This window comes from Ambystoma mexicanum, chromosome 11, assembly GCF_040938575.1.
Source record: "Ambystoma mexicanum isolate Mex_15411 chromosome 11, UKY_AmexF1_1, whole genome shotgun sequence".
Taxonomy (NCBI): Eukaryota; Metazoa; Chordata; class Amphibia; order Caudata; family Ambystomatidae; genus Ambystoma; species Ambystoma mexicanum.
Genome location: NC_090934.1, coordinates 849,206,741 through 849,232,163, shown reverse-complemented (window position 1 = coordinate 849,232,163; position 25,423 = coordinate 849,206,741). Strand labels below are relative to the sequence as shown.

At 49.6% G+C, this 25,423-nt stretch overlaps 1 protein-coding gene across 1 annotated transcript in view; it reads left to right on the top strand.

Moving 5' to 3' along the window:
* Window positions 1–23,425, top strand: part of DDB1 (damage specific DNA binding protein 1) — a 1,539,839-nt gene extending 1,516,414 nt beyond the window's left edge. The window contains exon 27 of the mRNA XM_069623834.1: window positions 22,815–23,425. Coding sequence (XP_069479935.1) covers window positions 22,815–22,898 — 84 coding nt within the window. The 3' untranslated portion in view covers window positions 22,899–23,425. The remainder of the gene's footprint in view (window positions 1–22,814) is intronic.
* The last annotated feature ends 1,998 nt before the right edge of the window (window positions 23,426–25,423 follow it).

Genomic DNA, 25,423 nt, shown 5'->3' with positions numbered 1-25,423 from the left:
TCTGCAACCCAGGCAGGGACAGGTTTTTTCCGGTGCTCCGAAAGAGGCAAGCGTGCCTCTAGATACTAGCAGACAGCAACAGCTGCTGGGGCGGCTCCACCCTCAAAGCCGCTTTGATTTCTCCCCCCATGATTGCCTGGTTTGAGGGCGGGCAAGCGTGCACTGGGCCCAATGGTGGGGAGATTACCTCGGACGTCTGGGCTCTAAAAGCTTGTTCAGTGGGGTTATTGCCTTTCTTAAAAAGGCAGCGGGACAGAACTGCCACCTCCTCCTCAACAACCGGAAGAGGAGCTCCAGGAAGAACTTGAGTCCTACTTTTGAAAGATGCAGTAGAAGAGGTACCTCAGGCAGAGAGAGGATCAGGCTGGTATTCCCGGTATTTCCTGGTGCCCAAAAACAGGAGAGGACATCATCCCATCTTGAACCTCAGGACCTTGAACCAAATTCCTGAGGGAAGGACAAGTTCAAGATGGTGATGCTGAGAGAAATTCCCCACGCTCTTAGGTTTCAGGACTGGCTGGTGTCAATAGATCTCCATGATGCATATTTCCATGTGCCGATCCACCAGAAGCAAAGGCAATTCCTGAGATTACTCACAGGGGACAAGCACTACCAAATCATGGTGCTCCCCTTTGGGGTGACCCTCTGCCCCAAAGGGCTTCACCAAGCTTATGGCAGTAGTATCGGCTCACCTTAGAAGATCCGGGGTACATGTGTTCCCATACCTGGAAGGTTGGCTGATCCGAGGGAAGTCGACAGAGCAAGTTTGTTTTGTCCCATCTCGAGGACACCTGCTATTTACTACACATGCTGGGCTTATCCCTGAACTTGCAGATGTCACGCAGGACACCAACGCAAAGGGTCCAGTTCATCAGTGCCGTCCTCGACACTCTGGTAGGGGAAGGCCTTTCCTTCCGAGGAGAGTGTCGCAATATCAGAGAAATGGTCCTGTTCTTTTAGAACCACTCTTTGGGTCTCGTGGCCTCCTGCATTTTTCTGGTGCTAGGGGCCAGACTACAAATGCAATCTCTGCAATGGCTCCTACAGGGTCAGTCGTCCCAGTACATTGGCACTTTAAAGGATGTTGTCAAAGTGTCCAGGTGAACGGGCAAGAGATCTCTTGGTGGGCCAGCAACGAAAAAATGTTGGCGGGTATGGAATGGAACTGAGGTACAGGGGCATAGTGATGCAGTATATGTACGACGACCGTCATGCCTGGAGCCGACGACCGAGGCAAGACGGATCGATGGCACAGTTGAGGTACACTACACCCCCTGTTGAAATGGTGTCTGAGCAGCTGACGCTGGAATAGATATCTATCTGATGGTGCAAGCATCGACCAATGGTGAAGTCTTCCACATTCCCCTCTTCCACCTGACCGGGAAAGTAAGAGACTGGAGGACTGGGGGAAGAAGGTGTTTTTGTCGAGCAGCCTGGCCATTTGTGCCCTTGAACACTTCTTGCACCATGGTGAATTTTTCTTTTGGCCTATTGTCTGCTATGGTGAACGCGGTTGAGTATATCCCTTAGGGAGGAGATGAGGGCCAATTTCTTCTCACTGGCGATAGACGGCAAGGAATCTTCCTGTCAGATTTTGCTATCTGGGTTGGACACAGCTGACTGCATAGGCAGGTCAATGGCCACGAGTGGGGTGCTCAGGCACCACTCATGGATGAGAACGTCTGGATTTGCGCATGATGCGCAGGCTAAGCTCCTGGGCATGACATTCGATAGCCATACCTGTTTGGGGCGATAGTTGATGACACCCTCCAAAAAGTCCAGGCATCAAAGGCCACAGCAAAGTTGTTGGGCCTAGCTGTGCCGCAGCCACACACATCTTCAGCAAGAGGCTGGGGCTTTTGTTTCTCTGGCTCCTACGCCCTGTGGGGTTAAGGCCACGCCCCCCGGATAGACTGCAGGGCAGGTTTTTTCAGACAGGTAAAGGTACTGTCACTGGCCCCTCAAGGGGCCAAAAGATTTTATGCCATGGTTCCCTGCGGTGTGGGAGACTTTACCGGTCCAACATGGGTCAAGACTATATCCAATGCCTTGGCCTTAAACTGGGTTACTGTCTCCCTTTCATGCGTCGTCCTTGGAGCTACATCCCTTAAGCCAGCTCCTTGTCTTCGGATCCCATCCTCTTGCAGGAGGTCTGTCGGCTTCTCTCAAATAGTGTAATAGAACTGCTTCCGTACTCTGAACGAGGCAAGGGTTGCTACTCCGATCTATTTTCTGGTGCCAAAGGAGGATGGGGGCTTGCGTCCCATTCTGGGTCTGCGGCTGCTGACCCTGTTCCTGTGCATGGACAAGTTCAAAATGGTTAAGCTAGCTCAGCTCCTGCAAGACCTCGATCTGCAGGACTAGTTATCACTGGACCTTTAGGATGCCTACTTTCAAATGCCAATTAATCAGAAACAAAGTACCCGAGTTTGTGGTGGTCTAACATCACTACCAGTACAAGGTCCTGCCGTTCGGTCTTTCATCAGCGCCCAGGGTTTTCACCAAGCTGCTAGCAGTGGTAGCGGGTCGCCTCAGGAGGGAGGGCATTTATGTCTTTCCCTACCTATACGGCGGGTTCATCCAAGCTCGATCCCCAGCTCTAGTGTCTACTCCGTACATGCATGCTATTGTGCAGCCTGGCCTTTTCCCTGAACGTCAGAAGGTTTCAGGTTTCACATCCCAGTCCCTCAGATTTATTAGAGCTGTCTTGGCACTTGCCTGGCAGGGCTTTCTCTCCCAAAGATCGAGTAGAAAACATCTTTGATGGTCAATGTCCTTCAATCCTGGGCCTGCCTCATGGCTTCCTGCATCCTAGTGGTGCCAGAGGCGAGGCTGCGCATGAGATCACTTCAATGCCTTCTCTGTTGCCAATGTTCAGTTTCAGGGCCACATGTTGAACCTCTTACAGGTCTCTGGCCAGGTGGCTCAAGAACTTGCTTGATGGGCAATGCGAGCCAACTTTCTGAGAGGCGTGTTTCGTCAATTTTGGCCCAAGGTGACGGTGGTCATGGGCGCATCTGACTGTTTATTGCGCTCACCTGTCAGACCTAATGCGGAGCAAACTGTGGTTTCCTGCAAAGTCTTGGGAATACATCAACTTGCTGGAGCGAAGGGCGATCAGGCTGGCCCTGGTCACTTTGCTCACCTCAGTGAAAGGCAAGACTGTGCTGGTCCTTCCGGACCACACAATGGCCATGCACTACCTCAACATGCGAGGTAATGTGGGATCCTTGCCTCTGTGCAGAGAAGCAATGTGACTGTGGTTCTGGGCTCTATAGAACGGCCTCTGAAGAACGGCAGCTCATCAGGCTGGAAGAGGCAATGTCACAGTGGATGCCTTGAGCAGACACACTTTAGCATCCCATGAGTGGGTGCTCTGCCAAGAAGTTCTTAGAGGAGATCTTCTCCCTTTGGGTGACTCTTCAAGCAGACCTTTTCGCTTCCAGTATCAACAGGAAGTGCAAGTTGTGCTGCTCCAGGGAATGTCCTTGTTCTATTAGATTGCTCAACCTTAGGGAGATTTTTCAGGTTCCCTGGTGAGACTGATGAATGAGCTCCATGCATTGTCTGTTTTACCTCCCCATTTGTTCTTTTCTGAAGAGGTGGTGACATTGCGAGTGAGGCCCTCCTTTCTGCTAAGTGTTCCTGCTTTTCCATCTCTCCCAGAAGATCCATCTTCCTGTGTTTTTTCCTCTGCCTTACCCTTCCAAAGCAGAGGAATGATTCCATGGACTGGACCTGGTGCGGGCCCTAAAGTTCTACATTTCTCCAGCATGGGGTCTGGCATGGATTCACATGCTCATGAATATTCCCCGTCGTCAGGCTGGGAATCCTCGGTAAAGAAAAAACCAGTATCAGTTTCGTTTCTGATCTGTCTTTCGTAGTAATAACCAATCACTGGTCTCTGCGTCATACTGACCACAGCCAATGACTGCCCTCTACCTAAGCACCGCCTCTGGCAGCCATCTTCAGATTTTTACCGCACGTTCATGTGTTGGGATCCTCGTGCTATTGCTCTCGAGCGTTAGTGCTATTTTTTCACGTTTTTTCTCAAAAACTTTGTTTTTTCGGTCAAAAGAGCCTCAAGCTCCACCGACTCTCCATCCGATCAACGGGGACCCGTTTCGGATTCGTCTGTGCCCCTCAAGGGTGAAGATTTCGTCGAGCTACGCTTTTGGAGGACTCCAGAAGTTTCTCAGGCCCGGTCATGGCCCAGGAGAAGGGAAGCTCGACGCCCGGAAAGCTGTTCAGGGTCTGCCCTGGATGCCAGCTGCAGAACGTCTTCAAGGAGGACGAACACTCTTTTTGTCTTTACTGCCTACATGAGGACAAGACGCACGTGGAGAAGAACTGTGCGTTTTGCGGCAACATGTCGGAGCGGACTATGAAGGACCGCCATCAACGTCTCGCCAACTGGCTAGAAGGGAAGAGCCCGTCCGGCGAGAAGAAGAGGAAGAAATCCGAGCGGTCTTCTAAGACCCTTGAGGACGCCCCGGCGACGGGGGTCCAACATAAGGCCAAGCACCGCGAGTCCGCTGGCACCGGGAGCGCCGAACGGTCGGGCTCTACGGGCGCCAGGCAGGGCGCATCCTCCCCGGCACCATCAACCACGAGCCAACGCTCTGGGTCGGGTAAGAGGAAGGCCGAGCACCCGGCGAAGCTCCTGGAGAGGCCCCGGTCGAGCTCGAAGGCGGAGGGGGAGCGAGGCAGTGTCCCCCCCCCTCAAGGATAAGGCGGTGAGCGCACCTAAGGTGGTGAAGGCCTTAATCCATCCGGCCAAGCCCTCTATCGAAACTGTCGCGGCGGCCCTGGCTCAGCCTGTGAAGGCTACACCAGTGGTGGCGACCTCGGGGCTCAGAGTCTCCCTGCCACCTCGGAGGGAGTCCTCTTTTGTGCCCATCGATAGGACCCCCGTGAAATCCCCCGTGGGGAAGAAAAAGGGGGGGCAGGGCGTCGTCGTAGATTCGGCCTCAACCTCGGAGGAGGAGCTGGTCGAGGTCTTAAGCCACGGCCTCGGCGTGGAAGAAGACCGGCCCGTCGGGATGGATCCCGACGCAGGGGACGACGACATCGTCGAGGGTACCGACGGGGCCCCTGATCGCCCGTCGGATTCCCCTCTGCCAGCGCCGCGAGACAACTCGGCGGCCATTTTGTTGGCTATACAGTCCTTATGCTCAGAGATAAGGACGAGACTACCGTTGCCGACGGAACCTCTCCCGTCGGGGGACCCAGAACCGGGACCTTCTGGTGTTCCCCCTACCAAGAGAAGAGGGATCCACCCTCCACCTCCTTTTCAGCCGTCGCGCCCCTTCCAGCCCTCCTCCCCGTCCACCCGAGGGGATGATACGGGGACTGACACGGCAGCGACGGGTACGGACGACGAGGTTTACGACGAGGATGTACCGTCGTCGCCTCCCACCAGGGCTTCTCCGCCCGACGAGATTGGATCGTTCCACTCTATGATCGCCAGGGCATCCGAGCTTTTCCAACTCTGCCCTGAGGAGAAGAAGAAGGAAGGTTTCCTTTATCAGCGGCGCAAGGCCAAGAGGAAGACGGTCCTCGCGGTGCCTCTATTGGACGACATTTGGGATGAGGGCCTCACCCTCCTCAAGAACCCTTCCACGACGCCAGCTAGAAGAGACCGGTACGAGAAAAAGTACCGGGTCCCGGGCACGGCCCCCCTGTGCCTCCGGGCGCAGCCTACCCCGGACTCCGTCGTCTCCGCGGCGGCCAGGAAAAAAGCGGGGGGGGGGTGCGGCCTCCACATCGACTTCCCCACCGGACGGCGAGGGAGAGAAATTGGACGCTATGGGACGCAGTCTCATCTCGTCTGCAGCGACGACGATTAAAGCTGCCAACGCCTTGGCTATCGTGGCCCGATACGACAGGGAGCTCTGGTACAAACTGGCTCCCCTGCTGGACTTCTTGCCGGACGACAAGAGGGCAGAGGCCCTGGAGATCCTGCAGGAACGTGAGGTGGCTTCGGACCACGCCATTACCGTTGCGACGGACATCGCCGACACTGGGTTCCGCCAGTTGGGCAACGGCGTTTGCCTTAGGTGGCGTGGATGGCTCAAGGCTACGGACTTCCGTCAAGACGTTCAGACCAGAGTCCTGGACATGCCCTTCGATGGGAACAACCTGTTTGGGAAAACAGTGGACGATTCCCTTCAGGCCATTAAAGCGGACACCGAGACGGCCCGGGCCCTTGGAGTTCTGCAACAACGACAGACGCCCTTTCGGAGCAGCGGAGGGAAGGGCGCCTCCAAAGGTTCCGGCGGCGGTTTCTCCTCCTACCGTCAAGCAGCCCGCTCGTCGTCTCAGGAGGCCTACAGAGGACGAGGCAAGTCTGGCGGACCCCGCGGTCGTCGCCAAGGACAAGGCGCTAAAGCCTCGTCGAAGCAGGATTGAACCGGCCGGGGGGTCGGGCCCCCACCGAAGCACCCCGGTGGGAGGCCGGCTGGCGAGCTTCGTCAGCGTGTGGGAGTCCATCTCCACCGACCGTTGGGTGCTGGACGCCTTGGCCCGGGGCCACGTGCTCGAGTTTCAAAGAAAGTGTCCGCGCGTCCCCCCCGTGGCCAGGAAAGAACTTCACGTCCCTCAACTTCTCCTGGAGGTGAAGGCGATGCTCAAGAAGGGCGCCATCAAACTCGTCCCAAAGAGGTTTCGGGGCTCCGGAGTCTACTCGAGATACTTCCTCGTGAAGAAGAAGACGGGGGGATGGCGCCCCATCCTGGACCTGCGACGTCTGAACAAGTTCATCAAGGCGCAAAAGTTCCGGATGGTCACCCTCCAGCACGTCCTGGGTCAGCTGGAGGAAGGAGACTTCCTGTCGTCGTTGGATTTGGAGGATGCCTACTTCCATATTCCCATCTTGAAGGGGCACCGAAAATTCCTCAGGTTTGTGGTCCAAGGGCGTCATTACCAGTTCAAAGCCCTCCCCTTCGGTCTACGGTCGGTCCCAGGGTGTTCACCAAGTGCCTCGCACCGGTGGCGGCTCAGCTGCGCCGCGAAGGGATCCACGTCTACCCCTACCTGGACGACTGGCTCATCCGAGCCAAGACAAGGGAGCTCGCCGTGGTTCACACGGCAAGGACCGTCCAACTTCTCACGGACCTGGGATTCTCCGTGAACTACGCCAAATCCCACCTGGTGCCCACGCAAGACGCTCTGTTTCTGGGAGCGAGGCTCAACACAGTGTCCCTTCTGGCCTCCCCGTCGGAGGAGAGGACCAGGACCATTCTGGGCAAGGTGCAGCGGATGTTGGTGGCCGACGCGGCCAAGGTGAGGTCCATCAAGTCCCTCCTCGGAATGATGTCTTCCTGCATCTACCTCATTCCCATGTGCAGGCTCTGGATGCGCCCGTTGCAGGAGTTCCTGGACGCGCGCTGGATCCAAACGACGGGCAGCTTCGAGGAAAGGATCACACTCGACGAGAGTTTCCGACGAGCGATCCGGTGGTGGGGCACCCGCGCGCATCTGACGGCGGGCATGGACTTCCAGACCCCAGCCCACCAGGAGACAGTGACCACGGATGCCTCCCTGGAAGGGTGGGGAGCGCACACCGAAAATCTGCACGCAAGAGGCCTTTGGCTCCCGACGGAGAAATCCCTACATATCAACGTCCTGGAGCTCCGTGCAGTGTTTTGGGCCCTCAGGTCCTTCCTTCCGTCCCTCAAGGGCAAGGTGGTGAGGATCTTCACCGACAACACCACCACCATGTTTTACATCAGGAAACAGGGCGGAACCAGGTCCCCAGCACTGTCCAAGGAGGCGCAGGACCTGTGGCATTGGGCAGTCGCCCAAGGGATGTTTCTGGTGCTGTTTCATCTGGCAGGGATAAAAAACACCATCGCCGACTCACTCAGCAGGGAGCTGCGCTCGTGCCACGAGTGGGAACTACGGCAGGATCTAGTGGATCGCCTCTTCCGACGGTGGGGCACACCCCAGATCGACCTGTTCGCGACGGCGACGAACTCCAAGTGCCGGAGGTTTGCCAGCAGGTTTCCCCAGGCGAGGAGCATGGGCGATGCTTTCTCGTTCCCCTGGGAGGGCCTGTTCCTCTACGCGTTCCCTCCTTTGCCACTGCTGATCCGGCTTGTCAACCAGCTCAAGAGGTCACGGTGCAGGATGATCCTCGTCGCACCTGCGTGGCCGAGGCAGATATGGTTCCCGGACCTTCTGGACTTGTCAGCGTCCCCGCCAATCAAGCTGCCGGTGGACGCGGATCTGCTCTCCAGGGAAGGAGGCGCCATCCTCCACCACGACCCGAAATCGCTGAACTTGCAGGCCTGGCTCCTGCAGCGCTAGAGTTTGGAGGATACGACATACCGGCCGACTGCAGAGAGGTTCTTGCAAAGGCCAGGGCATCCTCGACTCTTAAATGCTACGGACACAAATGGAAGAGGTTCTCTGTCTGGTGCCACGCACAGAAGATTAACCCTCTACGGATTACGGCTCCCCAGGTACTGCCGTACCTGCTGACGCTGGCCAAAGCTGGACTGGCACACGCGTCCATCAAGATTCATCTTGCTGCGATCTCCCGATACACCAGAACCACGGGGCGGACGTCCTTGTGGTCTCATCGTCTGGTGAAAGAGTTCATGAAGGGACTGTTCAGATCGTTCCCGCCGGTGAAGGCTCCGGCCCCGGCGTGGGAGCTCAACGTGGTGCTGACCAAGCTCATGGGACCTCCGTTCGAGCCTCTGCACTCGGCCCTGTTGAAGTTTCTGTCGTGGAAAACAGCGTTTCTTGTGGCCATCACCTCCGCACGACGGGTGGGAGAGATCCAGGCCCTTTCCTGCAAGGCCCCGTACTTGACTTTTCACGACACGAGGGTAGTGCTCAGGACGCACCCCTCCTTCATGCCCAAGGTACCGTCGGACTTCCACCTCAACGAACCCTTGGTGTTGCCTGTATTCTTCCCGTCGCCTTCGTCGCCGGCTGAGAGGACTTTGCACTCGCTGGATGTGGCTAGAGCGCTGAAGTTCTACGTGGACCGCACGAAGTGTTTTCGGAAGACGTCACAACTCTTTGTGAACTTTGGACCTGTCAATCAGGGGAAGGCTCTCTCGAAGCCTTCCATTTCCAGATGGCTCTCCGGCTGTATCATGTACTGTCATCGGTTGGCAAACCGACCGCTGCCTGGCCGTCCGAGAGCCCATTCCACCAGAGCGATCGCAGCTACCACGGCGTTCCTTTCTGGTGTGCCCCTGCTGGACATATGCAGGGCTGCTACGTGGAGGTCGACGCACACCTTCACGAAGTTCTACTGCGTCGATCGGGATTCCAGGGAGGAGTCCAGGGTCGGCCAAGCAGTGCTGCGCAACCTGTTCGCCTGAGGTGAGCCTGGTGAGGAGGTAAGATGCTTAATGTTGAGTTTGATGCAATGCTTAATGTTGAGCCTTTGCCACCTCCCGTGGTTGTGCATGTGTGTACTGCTATGTATTCTTTATTCATGAGCATGTGAATCCATGCCAGACCCCATGCTGGAGAACGAACAAGTTACTTACCTGTAACTGTTGTTCTCCAGCATGGGTCTGGCATGGATTCACATGCGAACCCTCCCGCCTATCCCTCTGCGGCTCTTCACTTGGTCATACTTCCACTTCACGTGCTTCCAAATCTGAAGATGGCTGCCAGAGGCGGTGCTTAGGTAGAGGGCAGTCATTGGCTGTGGTCAGTATGACGCAGAGACCAGTGATTGGTTATTACTACGAAAGACAGATCAGAAACGAAACTGATACTGTTTTTTTCTTTACCGAGGATTCCCAGCCTGACGACGGGGAATATTCATGAGCATGTGAATCCATGCCAGACCCATGCTGGAGAACAACAGTTACAGGTAAGTAACTTGTTCCATATCCCACTATAGAGCTGAGGAACGATGAACAGCTTTTCGTGGGGTACGCTGGGGCTCGTGCTGGCAGGGCTGTCCATGAACAGACCCTGTCGAGGTGGATCATTCTTTGCATTTTGGAATGCTGTGATTTGGCTGGAAATGTTGCGATTGTGGGTCTCTGAGCCCATTATAGCAGAGGAGTGGCTACCACATCTGCCCTGCAGAGATCTGCCCCTGTTCTGAAAATTTGCCAAGCTGCAGCATGTACTTCAACTGGGCTTCACACGTTTGCAAAGTATTACTGCTTGGATTCCCTTGCAGGCCAGGATTCCTGTATTTTAGGGCAGTCCTTCTCCAGAGTTTTCTGGTTTAGGTGGTGCCCTTTCTGCCTGCCTCCCATTCGTACTCCCTCCTCCAGATTTACGTACTGCTTTGGGAGTCTATCATAGATGAATCCATGGCAGGAAAGAATCCTTTAGAAGAACACATGACTCGCATGTCGGTAATGTTCTCCAGCATTGGATCTTTCATAGATTCACATGCTGTAAATATTCCCTGTCGTTATGCTGGGAATCCTCAGTAGCATAGAGCAGTTTAAACTTAAACTGAATTTCAGTCCCTTTTGTGCTCGAGTATACTTTTGGGTCATAATGTCCACAGCCAATTGGAAAGGCTCCCTTAGCTCCACCCCTGGCGGCCATCTTCAGATTTTTGCCACACGTTCCTGTTGAGAGTCCTCACAAATCCCTATCACTGTATTACTTCGAAAATTACTATATAATATTCTACTTCAACTTTTAAAAATCTTTCAATGACGCTTCAGCCCTCGCTGCTTTGGGATTCCCACTCTCCAGATCTATCTGCGTTTTGGGCCTACTCCATGGCTGAGGCCAAGAGATTTAACCTATTCAAGGCCTGTGCACATTGTGGCTTAATGGATGATCTACATGATGACTGACCTCTACTGTGTGCACCCGCACCATGTTATTAAAGATTGTGACATTTGTCAATCCTTCTCCGATAAAACCCTCCGGGATCGTCACCGAAGGTTGATTGCATGGCTCAAGGATGCCGGTGAGGTCTCGGGCTCTACGTCAGTATGGAGTGATACCTCCTACAGGGTAGGCCTACCCAGCGAACCACCTCTAGTACGGGATCAATATGGCACGACGAGCCTTCGAGAAGCAGTAAAAAGGCACACAAAGAACAATCCAAGCACATAGACATTTTCAGAAAAGTCTTCCTTGCCGTCTACGACACCCAAGGTCGGTGACCATTCCTCCTCGGCTTCCAAAGATAAGGGTATGTCCACCCCGTTGACGCCACCCCCGTCTACATTCTCGTCTATGAACTGAACATTGTTTTACACTGTCGACATCCACGAAAATGTCATCGTCGACAACTAAGACCGCCTTGTCAACAACCACTACTAAGACTACCTTGTTGACTATTGTTGCCACGTTGACCACAAAAATGTCACTGTCTAGGTCTGTGCCAGCGTCTGGGGCACCCAGTGACATACGTTCGCTTCCAGTTGCTCAGCCTTCTGTGCTGGCGGCGCTACCATGCCCATCACATCCCCTGGTTGGGTGATGGGCACCACACATCTCCAGGCACAGATCTTAGTGATTCCAGCTGGCCACAACCTGTCATGCCACAGTAGATCCACAACCTATTTCCTTAGATGATGAGGCAGAAGTTAATGAAGCGGTGGGTGTTGAGGTGGTGGTTGTCATGTTTCCTGCCAGCACTCCTCCTCAGGATGCACCCCCACCCAGGGTTATGTTTCCTTCACTCCCCCAGGAAAAGCTGCACACACCCCAACATAACTGTCCCAGACAGGGGACCCTCGCCAGTACCTCCCACACCTGCTCCTAGAGACAGGATCTTCCTTTGGATATTCTAAATACAATAACCACCTTGGTGTCCACTCTACAACAAAGTTTGCCAGCGCCTTTGCCGCCACCACAGCCAAGGCCCACTAGCTGGATCCAGTGGTATCCCTGCTCTTCTTCTCCCTCACCCCACTAGGGACAGAGCGACACCTGCTAAGGCCTTTACATCTAACTTAAACACTGACAAGAATCCACAAGAGGGTGACATCATTCCGGCAGACAGCGAGCCAGAAGAGATCCCCGCCAGAGATTCTCCCCTCAGCACCTGACTAAATAGTATCTTCCACTGGGTTTGATGGGCTGAGCTACTAAAATGTTGGGCCTTGCTCCAGAGGAAAGAGTATCTCCTGTACCAGCGGAGGGAATCACATAGAAAATCCATAATGTCTATACCACTCATAGATGACATTTGGGGGGACGGTATTATAACCATGGTCCATCCATCCATGGCGCCGGCAAAGAAAGACAGATTTGAAGTACAGGGTCCCAAATTCTGCTCCTGTCTGCCTATGCACACAGCCCACGCCGGATGTTGATGCTTCAATTGTGCATGAGCGGCCATCTAACCCATCGTCCTCGAGTTCCATGCCTCTTGACAAGAAGGGAAAATGCGTGCATGTGTTTGGTAAAAAAAAGTTATCACAGCCGCCACCACCATCAAGGCGGCTAACGCCATGGCCGTTCTCGTCAGATATGATTGCATGCTGTGGTTCGAACTGGGCCCCCTTCAACCCTTTCTCCCTTAAGGCAAGTGTCATGAAGCAATGGACATTTTCCTCAAGGGTGAAGTTGCATTAGACCATGCCATCAGTGTCCATCGATATCACAGACACAGGATTCAGTCAGCTCGGAAACTGAGCTGTGCTAAGAAGGCAGGGCTGACTCAAAGCAACCAACTTCAGACCAAAAATAGTCAAAAGTGGTTGGCATGCAGTTTGACTGTGTAGATCTTTTTTGGAAAAAGGTGGATGAAACACTACAATCCATTAAAACTGACACTGGCCCTGCACACTTGTGGGGCACACTCAAACATTGTTGCCAGTCCTTTCGGATGGTGAAAGCCAGTTTTACCATGACGTCGAAGGACCCACCTACCTGTCTTTCTCATTCCAGACCCCAACATACCAGTCAGCGGACCAGTACAGGGTGAAAGAAAACCAAGTTGTACAGGGGTATGCAGCAGTGCTGTGGCTCCTCTCTATCCAGCGGTCAATCTGCTGAACATCCCAGACCCATCCAGAGTCCGTCCCTCCCTTTTCAGCACCCCAGTGTGAGGGAGGCTATTGCAGTTGGTCAAGGAGTGGACAGACATCACCTCTGACGAATGGCTGCTCCCCCAACTCCAGTAGCGACATTCGCTGGAATTCATAAATACACAGCCAGACATTCCTCCTGTGGGCAAGGCAGAGCAGCTTTACCATCTGCTGCAACAGGATGTGTAAGCTTTGCTATCCAGGGAAGCAGTGGAGGAAGTCCCAGTCACAAGTGTGAACTGCACAGCAAGTGTTCCAGTGTTGGGGCACACCAAAAAAGACCTCTTTGCAACCTACGCCAACAAAACGTGCAAGTCCTTCACCAGAAGATTTCCTCATTCCAAGAACCTAGGGGACGCCTTGGAGGGGAAGGCCCTGCATGCGTTCCCACCCATCCCTATGGTGTCACGAGTGATCAGCATCTTCCGACTATATCAGTACAGACTGATCTTAGTGGCCCCTGCATGACTGAGACAGTGTTACGCTCACCTGGTATCCACGGGGACGCCACCCAGCCCTGGTTGGATGATTGGCACTCTCGAACCCTCTCCCGGTCCCTTGGTAAGGCCCCTGGTTAAAGATGGGTCTGCAATATAGGAGAGTTGGATTCAATACCAGATTGCCTTTGTTTTCCCACCTCCCTTGGCCTCAACCACTTGCTCCCCTTTGGGCCTTCTCCTCATTTTAATATTGTAAAAGGTGGATTCTCCGTCCTGCTCCTCGTGGCCAGGGCGCGTAGATGTGGGGGGCGAGCAGCTATCAAGTTACTTCACTGGTGTAAGCCCCCCTGTGGGAATCCAGGCCTGCTGCGACTCCGTAGGTTTGCTGCTTTACAGTCTTTATATGCAGTTCTTATGTTCCTCTTAGTTCGAATAATGTCTTTCTTCTTTCCTTTTAGGTATGGAAAGGTATGTTGGTGTTGTCATGCAGTTTGAAGATGAACATGGGCCGGTAGGCGAAAGCGCGGTGTGTGCGGTGCTGGCCGGTGAGTAATGCGCGGCGCTGTTTCGCCTTTTATATTGCTAACCTGTGTCTTTTCTCTATTTGCAGGTTGCAATGTTCCTCGCCGAGCGCTGTAATGTTACAGCAATGATACTGACCAGGAGATGACTACCCAGGTAAGGATTGTGTGGCTTTCTTCATTCAGGAGGAAATGTGAGTAAACGCTTACTAATGCTGTCTTTCTTTCTCCTCTTTCCAGGTTATGGTATTCCAGGATGCATGCGGTGCCGGATAATGAAGTTCATACCTTCAGGTGAGTGGAACTGAAGTCTGCGATGGATTGAAGACAGGATACTGTTCCAGGTAAGTTTCGTAGTGTTCGCTCTCTCTCTGCAGGTCCTTAGTTTCAGGTAAACTGGCATCAAAGAACTGGACACGGTGAGCGTTACGGTGCCCACAGCAGAATAACGCAAAGCATGTTCTGCTGTTTGGGTGTGGTTTAAATAGTCTCAGGTGAAGAAGTCCAGGTAAAATAGTCCCAGGCCTGCCACACACAAAACACTAGACCGCATAGCTCAGTTCCTTGTAATTGAGCTATGTGTGTGCCTTCATGTTGTCTGAACCCCTACCCCCCCCCCCCCCAGTTAAATAGTCCCAAGTAAATAGTCCCATTCTGATGCTGGTCTTCATGATGGTTATGAGCCTGGCACCAAAGGTGCCCGGACTGACTCCAACAGAGTCTTGGATGAGGTTTTAAGGCTTTTGACCTGGCCCTAACTGGAAGGCTGACTTGCCAGTGAGGGCCAGGGGCAAGGGTCATGACAGACCGTTTTGGTACTTGGGTTTTCTCACTTTTTCCTCAGCAACTCTTAGGATGTACCCGCATCATGATCTACTATCCAGGAACAAGAGAGCCATGCTCCCTCACAACCCAGCCTCACTTAATTTGACAGCCTAACTCCTGTGTTCCTAGAATTTGGATCAATGCCACTAGCGCAATCCGCCCAGGCTTGTGCCAGCGCTCCATCGACATTGCTGTTATAGCAGCCAAGTGGAAGCTGTTTCAAGTCTGGTGCAGAGCCCTCAGATTGCAACCCCCAACCATCCTGAAGCAAGACTTTCTTCCATTTTTGGCGTCTCTGCCGCAGGAGGGGTTAGCTCATTCCTCCATTAAAGTGCACTTGGCCTCCATCTCCAGGTACAACCACTTGCCTGGCGCTCCTTCCCTCCGGTCTCACAGATTAGTAACAGAATGTTTGCGGTCCTCTTCAGGTCTTTTCTGCCTGTCAAAAGGCCTGGCCCAACTTGGGAGCTTAACATTGTCCTGTCCAGGCTCATGAGACCACCCTTGGAGCCTATGTAGAAATCCTCTCTCGAGGATCTTTCTTGGAAGACTGCCTTTTTTTAGTAGGCAGAGAGTTTGTGAAATCCAAGCTTTTTACATTAAAGCACTTTACCTGACGTTTTGCAGTTCCAAGGTCATAATGCACACCATCCCTACGTTTATGCCGAAGGTGCCATCTTCTTTTCACCTCAGTGAGCTGGTGGTATTGCCAGTGCTCTTCAGCTCCTCTACCTCACCGGCGGAACGTTCATTAGACTTATTGGACGTAATGCTGATTCTCAAGTATTCAGTCACCCATACAATATCCTTCCGTCACACCAGCTCTTTATTACATTTGGCCTTGCTGGCACAGGGAAATGCACTCTTCAAGCCTTCCATTTCCAGGTGGATTGCTGCATGCATCCTTTTCTGCGACTAACAAGCTGGCATGCCTCTTCCTGTTGGGCCCAGAGCAAACTCCAACAGAGCAGTAGCAACCGCAATGGCTTCCTCTCTGGGATTCCACTGCTAGACATTTGCAGGGCAGCTACTTGGAGGTTGGTGCATATGTTCACCAAGTTCTACTGTGTCCACAGGGATTCTGCAGCAGAGTCCAGAGTTGGTTAATCTGTTATTTGTAACCTGTTTGCATGAGGTTACTAGATCACCAGTGGTAAGTTAACACAAGGAGCTTGCCTCTGCCCATATTTATGGTTCTATATTGCTTTGTAATCTATTCACAGCATGTGAATCTATGAAAGATCCAATGTTGGAGAAGGAATACGTTACTTACCTGTAACTCCTGTTCTCCAGCATTATCTTTCATAGATTCACACACGACCCTCCTGCCTGCCCCGCTTAGCTCTTCTTGGCTCATACTGCCACTAATGTGCACTATGCCAAAATCTGAAGGTGGCCGCCAGGGGTGGAGCCAAGGGAGCCTTTCCAATTGGCTGTGTGCAGTCTGACCCAAAAGTGACTATACTAGAGCACAAATGTGACTGAAATTCAGTTCAAGTTTAAACTGCTCCGTTACTGAGGATTCCCAGAGGAAAGATGGGGAATATTCACAGTATGTGAATCTATGAAAGATACCAGAGTTACAGCTAAGTTACTTATTCCTTCTTTCTGATGGATGTTCCTTCACACTGATTCCACATCACCCTCCCTACCTGCCCCTCTTGGTGGATAGATAGTACACAATCGGTTCTAAAGACCCTCAACTTTGGAGTGCTAGGGGAAAAGGGTGAAGATTGGAGACCCTGGAGAAGTTCAAGACCTCCCATGCCACTTTCAAGTCGCTCGTCTTGTGGGGGGAATCCAGCAGCCTGCGCATTTTAGTGTGCAGTTCTTTAACTCTTCCCTTCCTTTGCTTGCAATGGCAGGGGTCAACTGCCACAATGTAGACAACAGCAGAAGAATTGCATCCATAATGCCAAGGGAAAGAGGACACCCAGAGAAAAGGTGTATGTCCCTCCCCCACCACCACCTGCATCAAAGCTCCTTAAATGTATCCTTCTATTATTCTTCTCCAGTGGGATGATGTCCTGTCCGTCTTTATATTTTCCAAAGTGGATCAACGCCACCACCAATGCCTAGATGTTGCATGTCTTTTTGCAGTGTTTCTGCCTCCCCTTCCATCAATGCCCACCACAAGCGTTCTCTCCTGCCCCCGCCCCATATACCCTCATCCTGGAGAACGTTTCACTACTTCTCTCAAAGGCTACCATAGAGCTGGTGCCTTCATGGAAGACAGGGAAGAGATGTTAATCCTATTACCTAATTTTCTGGCACCAAATGAGGACATGGTTGTGAGTCCCTCTATAGACATACCTGCAAATGGAAACATTAAATAATGGTGGCCCCTGTCCTAATCCTGGAGTCTATGCACCTTAAGGACTGGCTGGTAGCCCTGGCCCTCCAGGATGCCTACTTTCACCTACCTGTGCCTGAAGCACCTAGGGTCTGTTAGGAAAACATCCATTACCAATTAGTGGTGCTAACCTTTGACCTCCCCTTCATCCCCCAGCATTTTCATCAAACTGCTGGAAGAGGTGGCCTCTCATCTCCTGCGGGACTAGATTTGTTTTTCCCAACCTTGACAGAGCACATGCCATTTGCTCCACAGTTTGGGCTTTTCCCTCAATTTGGAGGTTCCTCACTGCTAATTCCTAGATCCTCCAAATCATGGGGGGTGTTGGGGGTCCTGTAAGTGATTTCAATCCGGCACTTCACCTAAGTCAATGCCTAGCGTGTAATGCACAACTTAAATCCTTATTTATTTGTGTCTAAAAGTTCTTCTATTCTGAACGATGTACCACTTATATCACATCACGCCCCTCTCTTGGAACCCCCCCCGGCCCCTGGTCACACTGAACCAGGAATCGGGCTGTTTTGCAAAGTAAAAATATTTATATATGTAGTTCACAATATAATCACACTATGTTTAATGGGTATACAATAATCACCAATGGGGTGAGGTTATCTCTTTAATCACAAGGAGTAATAGTGAGCAAAACCATTCAGCACAGAAATAATACTTTTGTGAGTGTTCAAAGCAAGTAGCAATGTTATTACTATTTCCCCCTGCACACCCCTCAACCCCCCAACAAGCAATGTAACGAGATAAGAGGAGAGAGAACAGGTTTCAGGAATGCAGAATTCAACAAAATGTCAATCCCAATTCCCCTCCCAGCAAACACAAGAGAGAAAAGGAACTGATTGGCAAACTGTCAAAATGGTTTTAAAGTTATCTGAGAATGGATTGGGTAAAACACTAAATATGGTTTAAGTGACTGAAATTGTTTAAATTCTAATGGGAGCCACTTTAGATAGTTGCAGACAAACACCAGCAATGATTTGATACTAATAAGCAATGTGCAAACTTTAAGTTGAGGTCGGGTGCAATCAAAAGCTGTTTTACACGTGTAATGTTTTGCCAAAACAAAAATTTGCGGCAAACCTTTCTGTGCGCGGTAATCGCGGTCGCGGGAGAACTATATGGATTTGGAATGCGACTTTTGGTTCTATGGAAAGCTGTGGATGTTGGCTACAAGCAGAAGTTGAAATTGAGAAAGTTATGGACGTTTTAATGGAGGTCGTTTTTCTGAGATAGGCGCAAGAAGCAGAAAACAGGAATGCGCTTTCAAAAGACAAACAGGATTTCTTTACACTAGGGGATGACTATGAAGAAGCAAATACCACACTGAAGCACAGCCACTGGACCAGGGCACAACTGGATCCGGGCAACTGCCTGACGAGGAGATTGCCTTCTTCAGATGAAATATATGAGCGCAAAGATATTTAACAATACTAGTACCGAAGGAGATAGTAGTGATAATATAGAGAGTTCAGGCAATTCAAAAATATTTCTAACAATACAGTTCTGAATATGAGAGTATGGGTTTAAGATGGGGATTACTATGGATAGTATATATGCTAGTGACACAGTCCTATCAATAGGTTCCCACTATATGGGTTTCAAACGGAACTGTCGGGGATTCTGGTCAGGGACAAACTGCTGGGCACACTGGACTGGGTCTGCAATCAGCAAGGCGCCCTGGTCACCGCACGACTGGACTGGACAAGATCGGCACAGCACAGGATTGGGTTTAATCTGCCCTGGTTTTCTGGTCACAGCACAGCACAACAGGATTGGATCTTTTGGTTCTGGTAATAATTATTGTAGCAGGAAAGCAGTTACAGCACAGCCCGACTGTTTCTTTTGTTCCCCTTAGGTTTGGTGGGATTCTTTCTGGTTCTGGAAACTCAAGGTCTTTCTGAAAATGGTTCAACTAATGGAATGGGCCTTTCTGCTTGCCAAGTTTCTGGAGTCAGGACCAAGTAATATGGATGGATCTGCTTCAGGGTGCTTCGCCAGGATCAGGATAGTGGGTGAATCTGTGTGTTTCTATGTCCTCAGCTTTCTTTATTTATGCATATGGTAAAGGGGCGTGTGTGCTGGATTATCCTAAGTGGGCCCCCTAGGCAGGCTATATGTTAGAATCTCTTCTCTCCCTAGATTGGAGAAGAAACCAGGGTGTCACCATGATGATGTGGGTTTATGAGTCAGAGAATCCTCCCCTTGTCCCTTTGAACATAAAATCTACTTTTGGTACAATACATATTTACATGTGTGCCATCTTTATAACAATAACATATATAAATCACATATTTTGTGCAGCTTCTACTTTTCCAATCCCTGTCGTTGTAGGATCTTGTGTCTGCCTTTGACAGAATTCTGCCCTTTTTGGCCTGAACACAATATCTAGTTTATCCAAAAATGTGTACAAATGTGCGCATTGCATATGGCATAAGAGTATGAAGTTTCGTACTTCTGGCACAAATACATTTGTTGTAAAACCCCCTTTTCCGCTGTTTCCTTCTTGAACATGTCACACGGTTTTGCTGCCTCTTAAAATGTACTGTCAGAATTTAGATACACAAATATGTGATTTTTGTTATTTAAACAATTTTCAGTGGTAAGTTATATGTCTTTAACAAAATGTTTCTTTGTGAATGTCCAGCCCCAAATGGCTTGGTCTCCGCCTCCTTCAGGCTCTCTGCAGTTAGAAGCAATCTCCGCCCCCTTCCTTCTGGGAGAGGCCGTTTGTCTCTTCACACTCTGCATATCCTTTCAGCCAGAGGAAGTCCATTGTCCCCTTCTGGCTCCCCAGCAATTGCACCTCCCCTTGAGTTTCAGCAGGGGGGGGGGGAAGATGGGGGGTCCTCTTTCTGGGAGGTAACCTGCCTTTCAAGTTCTTGCAGCTCAGCCAGGCTTAAACGTAAATGTTATTTCTGTTGCAAATTTTTTCTTGGTTTAAAATAAACTTGCCATTTCAAAACAAGCATCTAGAACACTTATTCCAGCTTCTAAACCATGTGATTTAAATAGTTACAACCCAGGTTACTCCCAATAACATGTCACTTAGTTTTCAGACATTAGATTTCAGTTGCACAAGTTTAATTCTTATAATTCAAGCTACTGACAGCTGTAATTCAGGCGGCCGGAGGTACTGCGCCCAGATTTTGACAGATTTCACAGGCAGGCACATTTTTGCTGGGAATGTTTTGATGATAAATTCAGCTTTTTTAGGACATTGTCTGTTCATAATTATCTTGAATGAAGTGACTTGTTGCACCCAGCAAGAATATTGGATGTTTGATGGTGTTTTGTGCCGGCATTCTGCAGTTTCAGCAACCAAGAGGAGATTTAAAAACAAGGTTCTGGATTTCTTTCAGCAAAGCACTGCCTTTCATGCAGTCTCCATTTTTACTTGTTGGGCAGCCCAGTGACATGTTTCAGCAGTGCGGTCTATGTTCCACCACTGACAACATGCATGGTAGATTTGGCAGCCATCTTTTCGTGTTGCAAAGCGCAATTTCCATAGGTTTTGGCCCGCATAGGGGTTTTGCGGCCATTTTGATAATTCTGGCACCATCAGCACAAAGTCATGCCGCAGGGCAGAGCATAAGTGGGTTAATACATCCCTCAATCCTCGACAAATACATGAGCAGAGCTCCTTTCCCCACCCCACGAGGACCTTGTTTTCGATGCAGCTCTGACTGCGTCTTGTATTTTTCTGGTGTCCTGTTTCACAAGGGCACTTCACTGTCTCTGCTTCCAATATGACCAAGTCCGTGTGTGCCTTCCGGTTGGCATACGTTTTCCAGCTGTTGCTGAGATAAGAATCTGGACCCATTGTCTTTCTCAACCTCCTACATGCCCAATTTCCTGCTCTGAGAGTGGTCTCTAGATTTGCCCTGTTGAGGGCTTCCTGGCTGCCATTTCAGTCTGCAAAGAGACCCCTGAACTTTTTCCTTTGTGGGATTTACATCTTTCCGTTATAGTTTGACTTGTGGCTCTCTTTCAGCCTATTCGCCTCAAGCCTTTTTCGGCTGGTTGCTGGGGGGGTGCCATGTAATGTAGGGCCCAGAGTAGGTAAAGGAGAATCCCTGCAGGTTCCCTGGCCCATCACCAACCAGAGAACACTCACTTCACCTGAAGAACAAGAGGCATCCCAATGCAAGGGAAACTGGTATGTTGGCAGAAAAGAACTACGATGTCAGCCTGAAACTAAAGGAAAGTATCTTTCAGACAAGGGGGAATGGTACATTCCTGTTCCCATATGCAGGTCACCTAAACCGATTGTTCCTGTCATAAGAAGCAGTCTCCCTGTCTCTCTTGAAAGCCACTGAAATGCCAGGAATTGGTTCACCCAGTCAATTTGACCCTTTCCCTGTGTCAGATCACATGTCCCATTACTCAGTAACTTTACGGGAAAACACACGTGAGAAATCCCATCTTCCCAACACCCTGTTTCACATCAACGTGTGCTGGAATTACAGGGCTCTTTCAACAACAAAGGCTTGAAGCACAGTGAACTGGCGTTTAAAACCCATTGTATTGTTAATTTAGGTTTGTCATCTGCATTGTATTCCTTCAAATGTTTTCACTCAAATAAGTTGACTGTTAAATTCTTTCAACCATAGTGTTTGGAATGATTATAACTGGAGCCACACTGTGCGATAGCAGACTATTACTGATGTTTTCGGTCTGTAAATGCTAGCAACATGTGGCCTTCACACCGCGGAAGAGCGCAAAGTATTTATTTAGTTGTCTGTGAAAAACAATCCATTTCAAGGAAGGGAATAATATTTATGAAAAAAGTATGCTACAAACTTTGAAATGGTTTTAAAACATGAGTTATTAAGGGATAGAAAGACTTTGAGGATGCATGTGTTGTGTGAATATCTAATCCCACATAGTGTGAAGCATTTGTTAGTCTACTGCTCAAAGTGATTAAACCCAAATTGTGAATTGTTTCAAACGTTTGAGAAAAAAATCACCAAATTAATTGATATCATATAGAAGGTTCATTATTAAATGCCGTCTCTAAAATCTAGACTGTAATTTGGTGGAAACATGTTACATATGAATATTTAATACCAAGTATCGATGGACATTTATGTTGAATTGTAACTTTGAGGTCTATATAGATCTTAGGGTTTAAGATTTGTCTTTGTTTTTATTGGGTTTGTTTTCATGGTTCAATTGAAGGTTTAGATGGAATTGATTTTGTATTTTCAGTGAAAAAAAGTGTGCATGTATTTCATGTAATGTTTTTTGCACTATTTGAGAATAATTTGAGTATATTAAGTGGTCGGTAAAGTAAATAAAATGCATGCAAGTATTATATATTTTTCATGTTCAATTATCAGCGCACCAAATAGTGCTAATTTGTTTAGATTAGATGTGACCGAGCAAAGATACAGATGAGGCGCATTGGGCATTTTGTATGCAGCAAGGTACATCCAATATCTTAATTTACTAATATTAAATCGGTGCAGATTCCAATACACCTGTCTGTATCCTGAATCTATAACTGTCTATTCTCCAAAACAATGTCTTCAAGTCATTCTATTGTTCTGCTCTTTTGTCCCCTTTTGTCAAAATTTCTCAACTTTGATATTTATAGTCCATGTTTTACTCTTTTGAGGACAGGATTTTTCTAAATGTTATCATCTTCATGCTAATTACTTTTTCTGTCTTTTCTCAGATTGATGATGGAACTGGCATGAAACGAGAGAGCACAGTGGACGACCTGATAAAGATGGTGGAAGAGCTCACGAGGATTCACTAACCCTCCTGGAATGCTTTTGAAAGGAACCTTTTCCCCACATCAATACCTGCCTATGGTTTTATGTGGGGGAGGTGTTTTGGCAGCCAGGGCACTTGGGACTATTGACATTTAAGAGACTGCAGTGGTAACATTGCCAGCTGCTTTAGTGAACCAGTGGCCACTTCTCGGCTTTGTGGCCGAACTTTCTGTAGCTGCAGGCGTACAGAACTGAGTCTTAGCAGTGTGTGAGTGATGGGCGCTGTTGGTCCATCGTGTTGATGTGCGATTTGTCTCACATTTCCTGGTTAATAATTTTATCTTGAATTGTACTTGCGTGGATTCAGAGGTTACGTTTGTTCTCCATCTGCACCCCTCTTGATTGTCCATCTCCACGTGGTTCCCAGCCCCAGAAAAGGAATAACGTGAGTGGGTAGAGATCATAGGCTAGTGTTTCTCATCCCAGCACACAAGGGGGCGGACCTCTAGTATGAAGAGAATCAACTGTTCTTGATTTTTGAGTTTTACCAAATAAAGTAGCCTGAAATCTAGCAGCAGATATTACTGTTCTTTCCTCCACGAACAGGTTTCCCTGCAGCATCTTCTTTCCATATCTTTCTGATTATAAAACCGAAGTATTAAACTTTTTACCCCAAACAAGCGTTAGCTTCATTACCAAGTGGCAACGGCTATGAAAGAGAAAGCATACCTTTGGGTCCAGGATCCAGCAAGCCTCTGCTGACTGCCAATGGTGTCCTAACTCAAGTGCATGGTTTGATGCCTCATGCTTTTCTGATCTGTAGACCGCCATCCTACAATCCGAAGTTTGCAATGAAGCTCACTGACTCCCATAGCCAACCTTTCTGTCTATCATGATAACTTAATTTTCCTGGGGAACTTCAACATCTGGTTCGAAAGAGAGAACAAAGCCACAACAAAATCATGCAGCGCCTTTCTGGAAACACTCCCTTTCAAGCACATAGTGAACCCACAATGCTGGGCACACCATGGATGCAATCTTCTTCAGAGTCTGACTCTCTACCACAACCCCACCGTTACAGACGATATGGATGATCACCACCTGATCCCATTCACTGTCAAACTCCCTAGCTGCACAATACTGTATGCGACTAACAAAAGAAACTGGAAGAGGCTTGACCTGGAAACCTTAACAGAACTGCTGGAATCAACTAAACCAAACATCTCCAAGCTAAGCAGAATGACCACTTACTCAGCCTAACACCAACAAAACCTTTCAAAGCCACTGCAAATAAAATGGCAGCAAGGTGGTTCACAGGAGTGAGTGAAGCAACCCACAAACTGGAAAATCTATGGCGAAACCATTACAATCAATCTGACCAAGTAAAATGCCAACAAATCAGAATATACAAATCAGCAGTCCTTAAAGCAAATAAAGTATCCTACACCGCAAGAATCCAATCGGCAACAAACTCACAAAAATAACTCTTCAAAATCAAAGAAATCAAAAACCCTACATCTTGCAACAAAGGTGTCAAACCATCACAATCACTATGACAAGATCACCAACTACCTAAGAACAAAAATAGAAGCAATCCAACAGACCATTGAAGCAAGTCATGCAACAATAAATACAAGTACAGAACTACCATCAACTTGGGCGCCTCAGAACCGCAGCAACACTTGACTGATCGTCCCCATAGATGAAGATGCTTTGGCCACTAATAACTCCATCTCACTGGATCCTCCAGTGCCCCATGCCCCCCCAGGCATCTACAGAAATGCTCGACAGCACCCCAGCATCTTCCTTCCGGCTACTGATCAAACCTAGCCCTAAACACAGGAATAGCACCGATATCTTTCAAATCGGCTTGCATCAAACCACTCTTAAAAAACAAAGCCGGAAGTGCAGAAGATAATTACAGACCTATATCTAATCTACCCTACCCAGCAAAGCTACTGGCGAACCAAATATACAAAATCCTACTCAACCACATAGAAACAAACAGAATACTCGACCACTCTCAAGTCTGATTCAGACCCCTAAGAGGAACCGCAGTTCTATCCGCATGTGACAATCTAAGAAGAAAAAAAATGCAGGCAACATCACACAATCTGCCATCATACTATTAGACATATCCGCATTTGACAGATGCACAACACTAATTGAGAGACTGGAGGAATGCGGTGTAAAAGACTCTGCTTTACAATGGCTAAAATCTTTCCCATCTAACTGAACTTGCCTACAGCCATTTACCTCCTAACACCAAACACCTCTGCTGTTGTGTACCACAAGGCTCTAGCCTCTACCCACTTGTTTTCAACATCTACATGTCCCCCTTAATGAAAATAATTTGAAACCATGGACTGATTACCTACAACTACGCAGATGATACCCAACTCATCGTCAAGATGGCCGTACCTCAAGACTCATACAACACCCTCAACAATTGCCTCACCGACGCATACAGCTGGATTACAACCAACACCCTCAAGCTAAACCGGACCAAAACAGAAATAATATCACCCCCAGAGGATAACCCACCTGACGCACAACTGAACTAGCCACC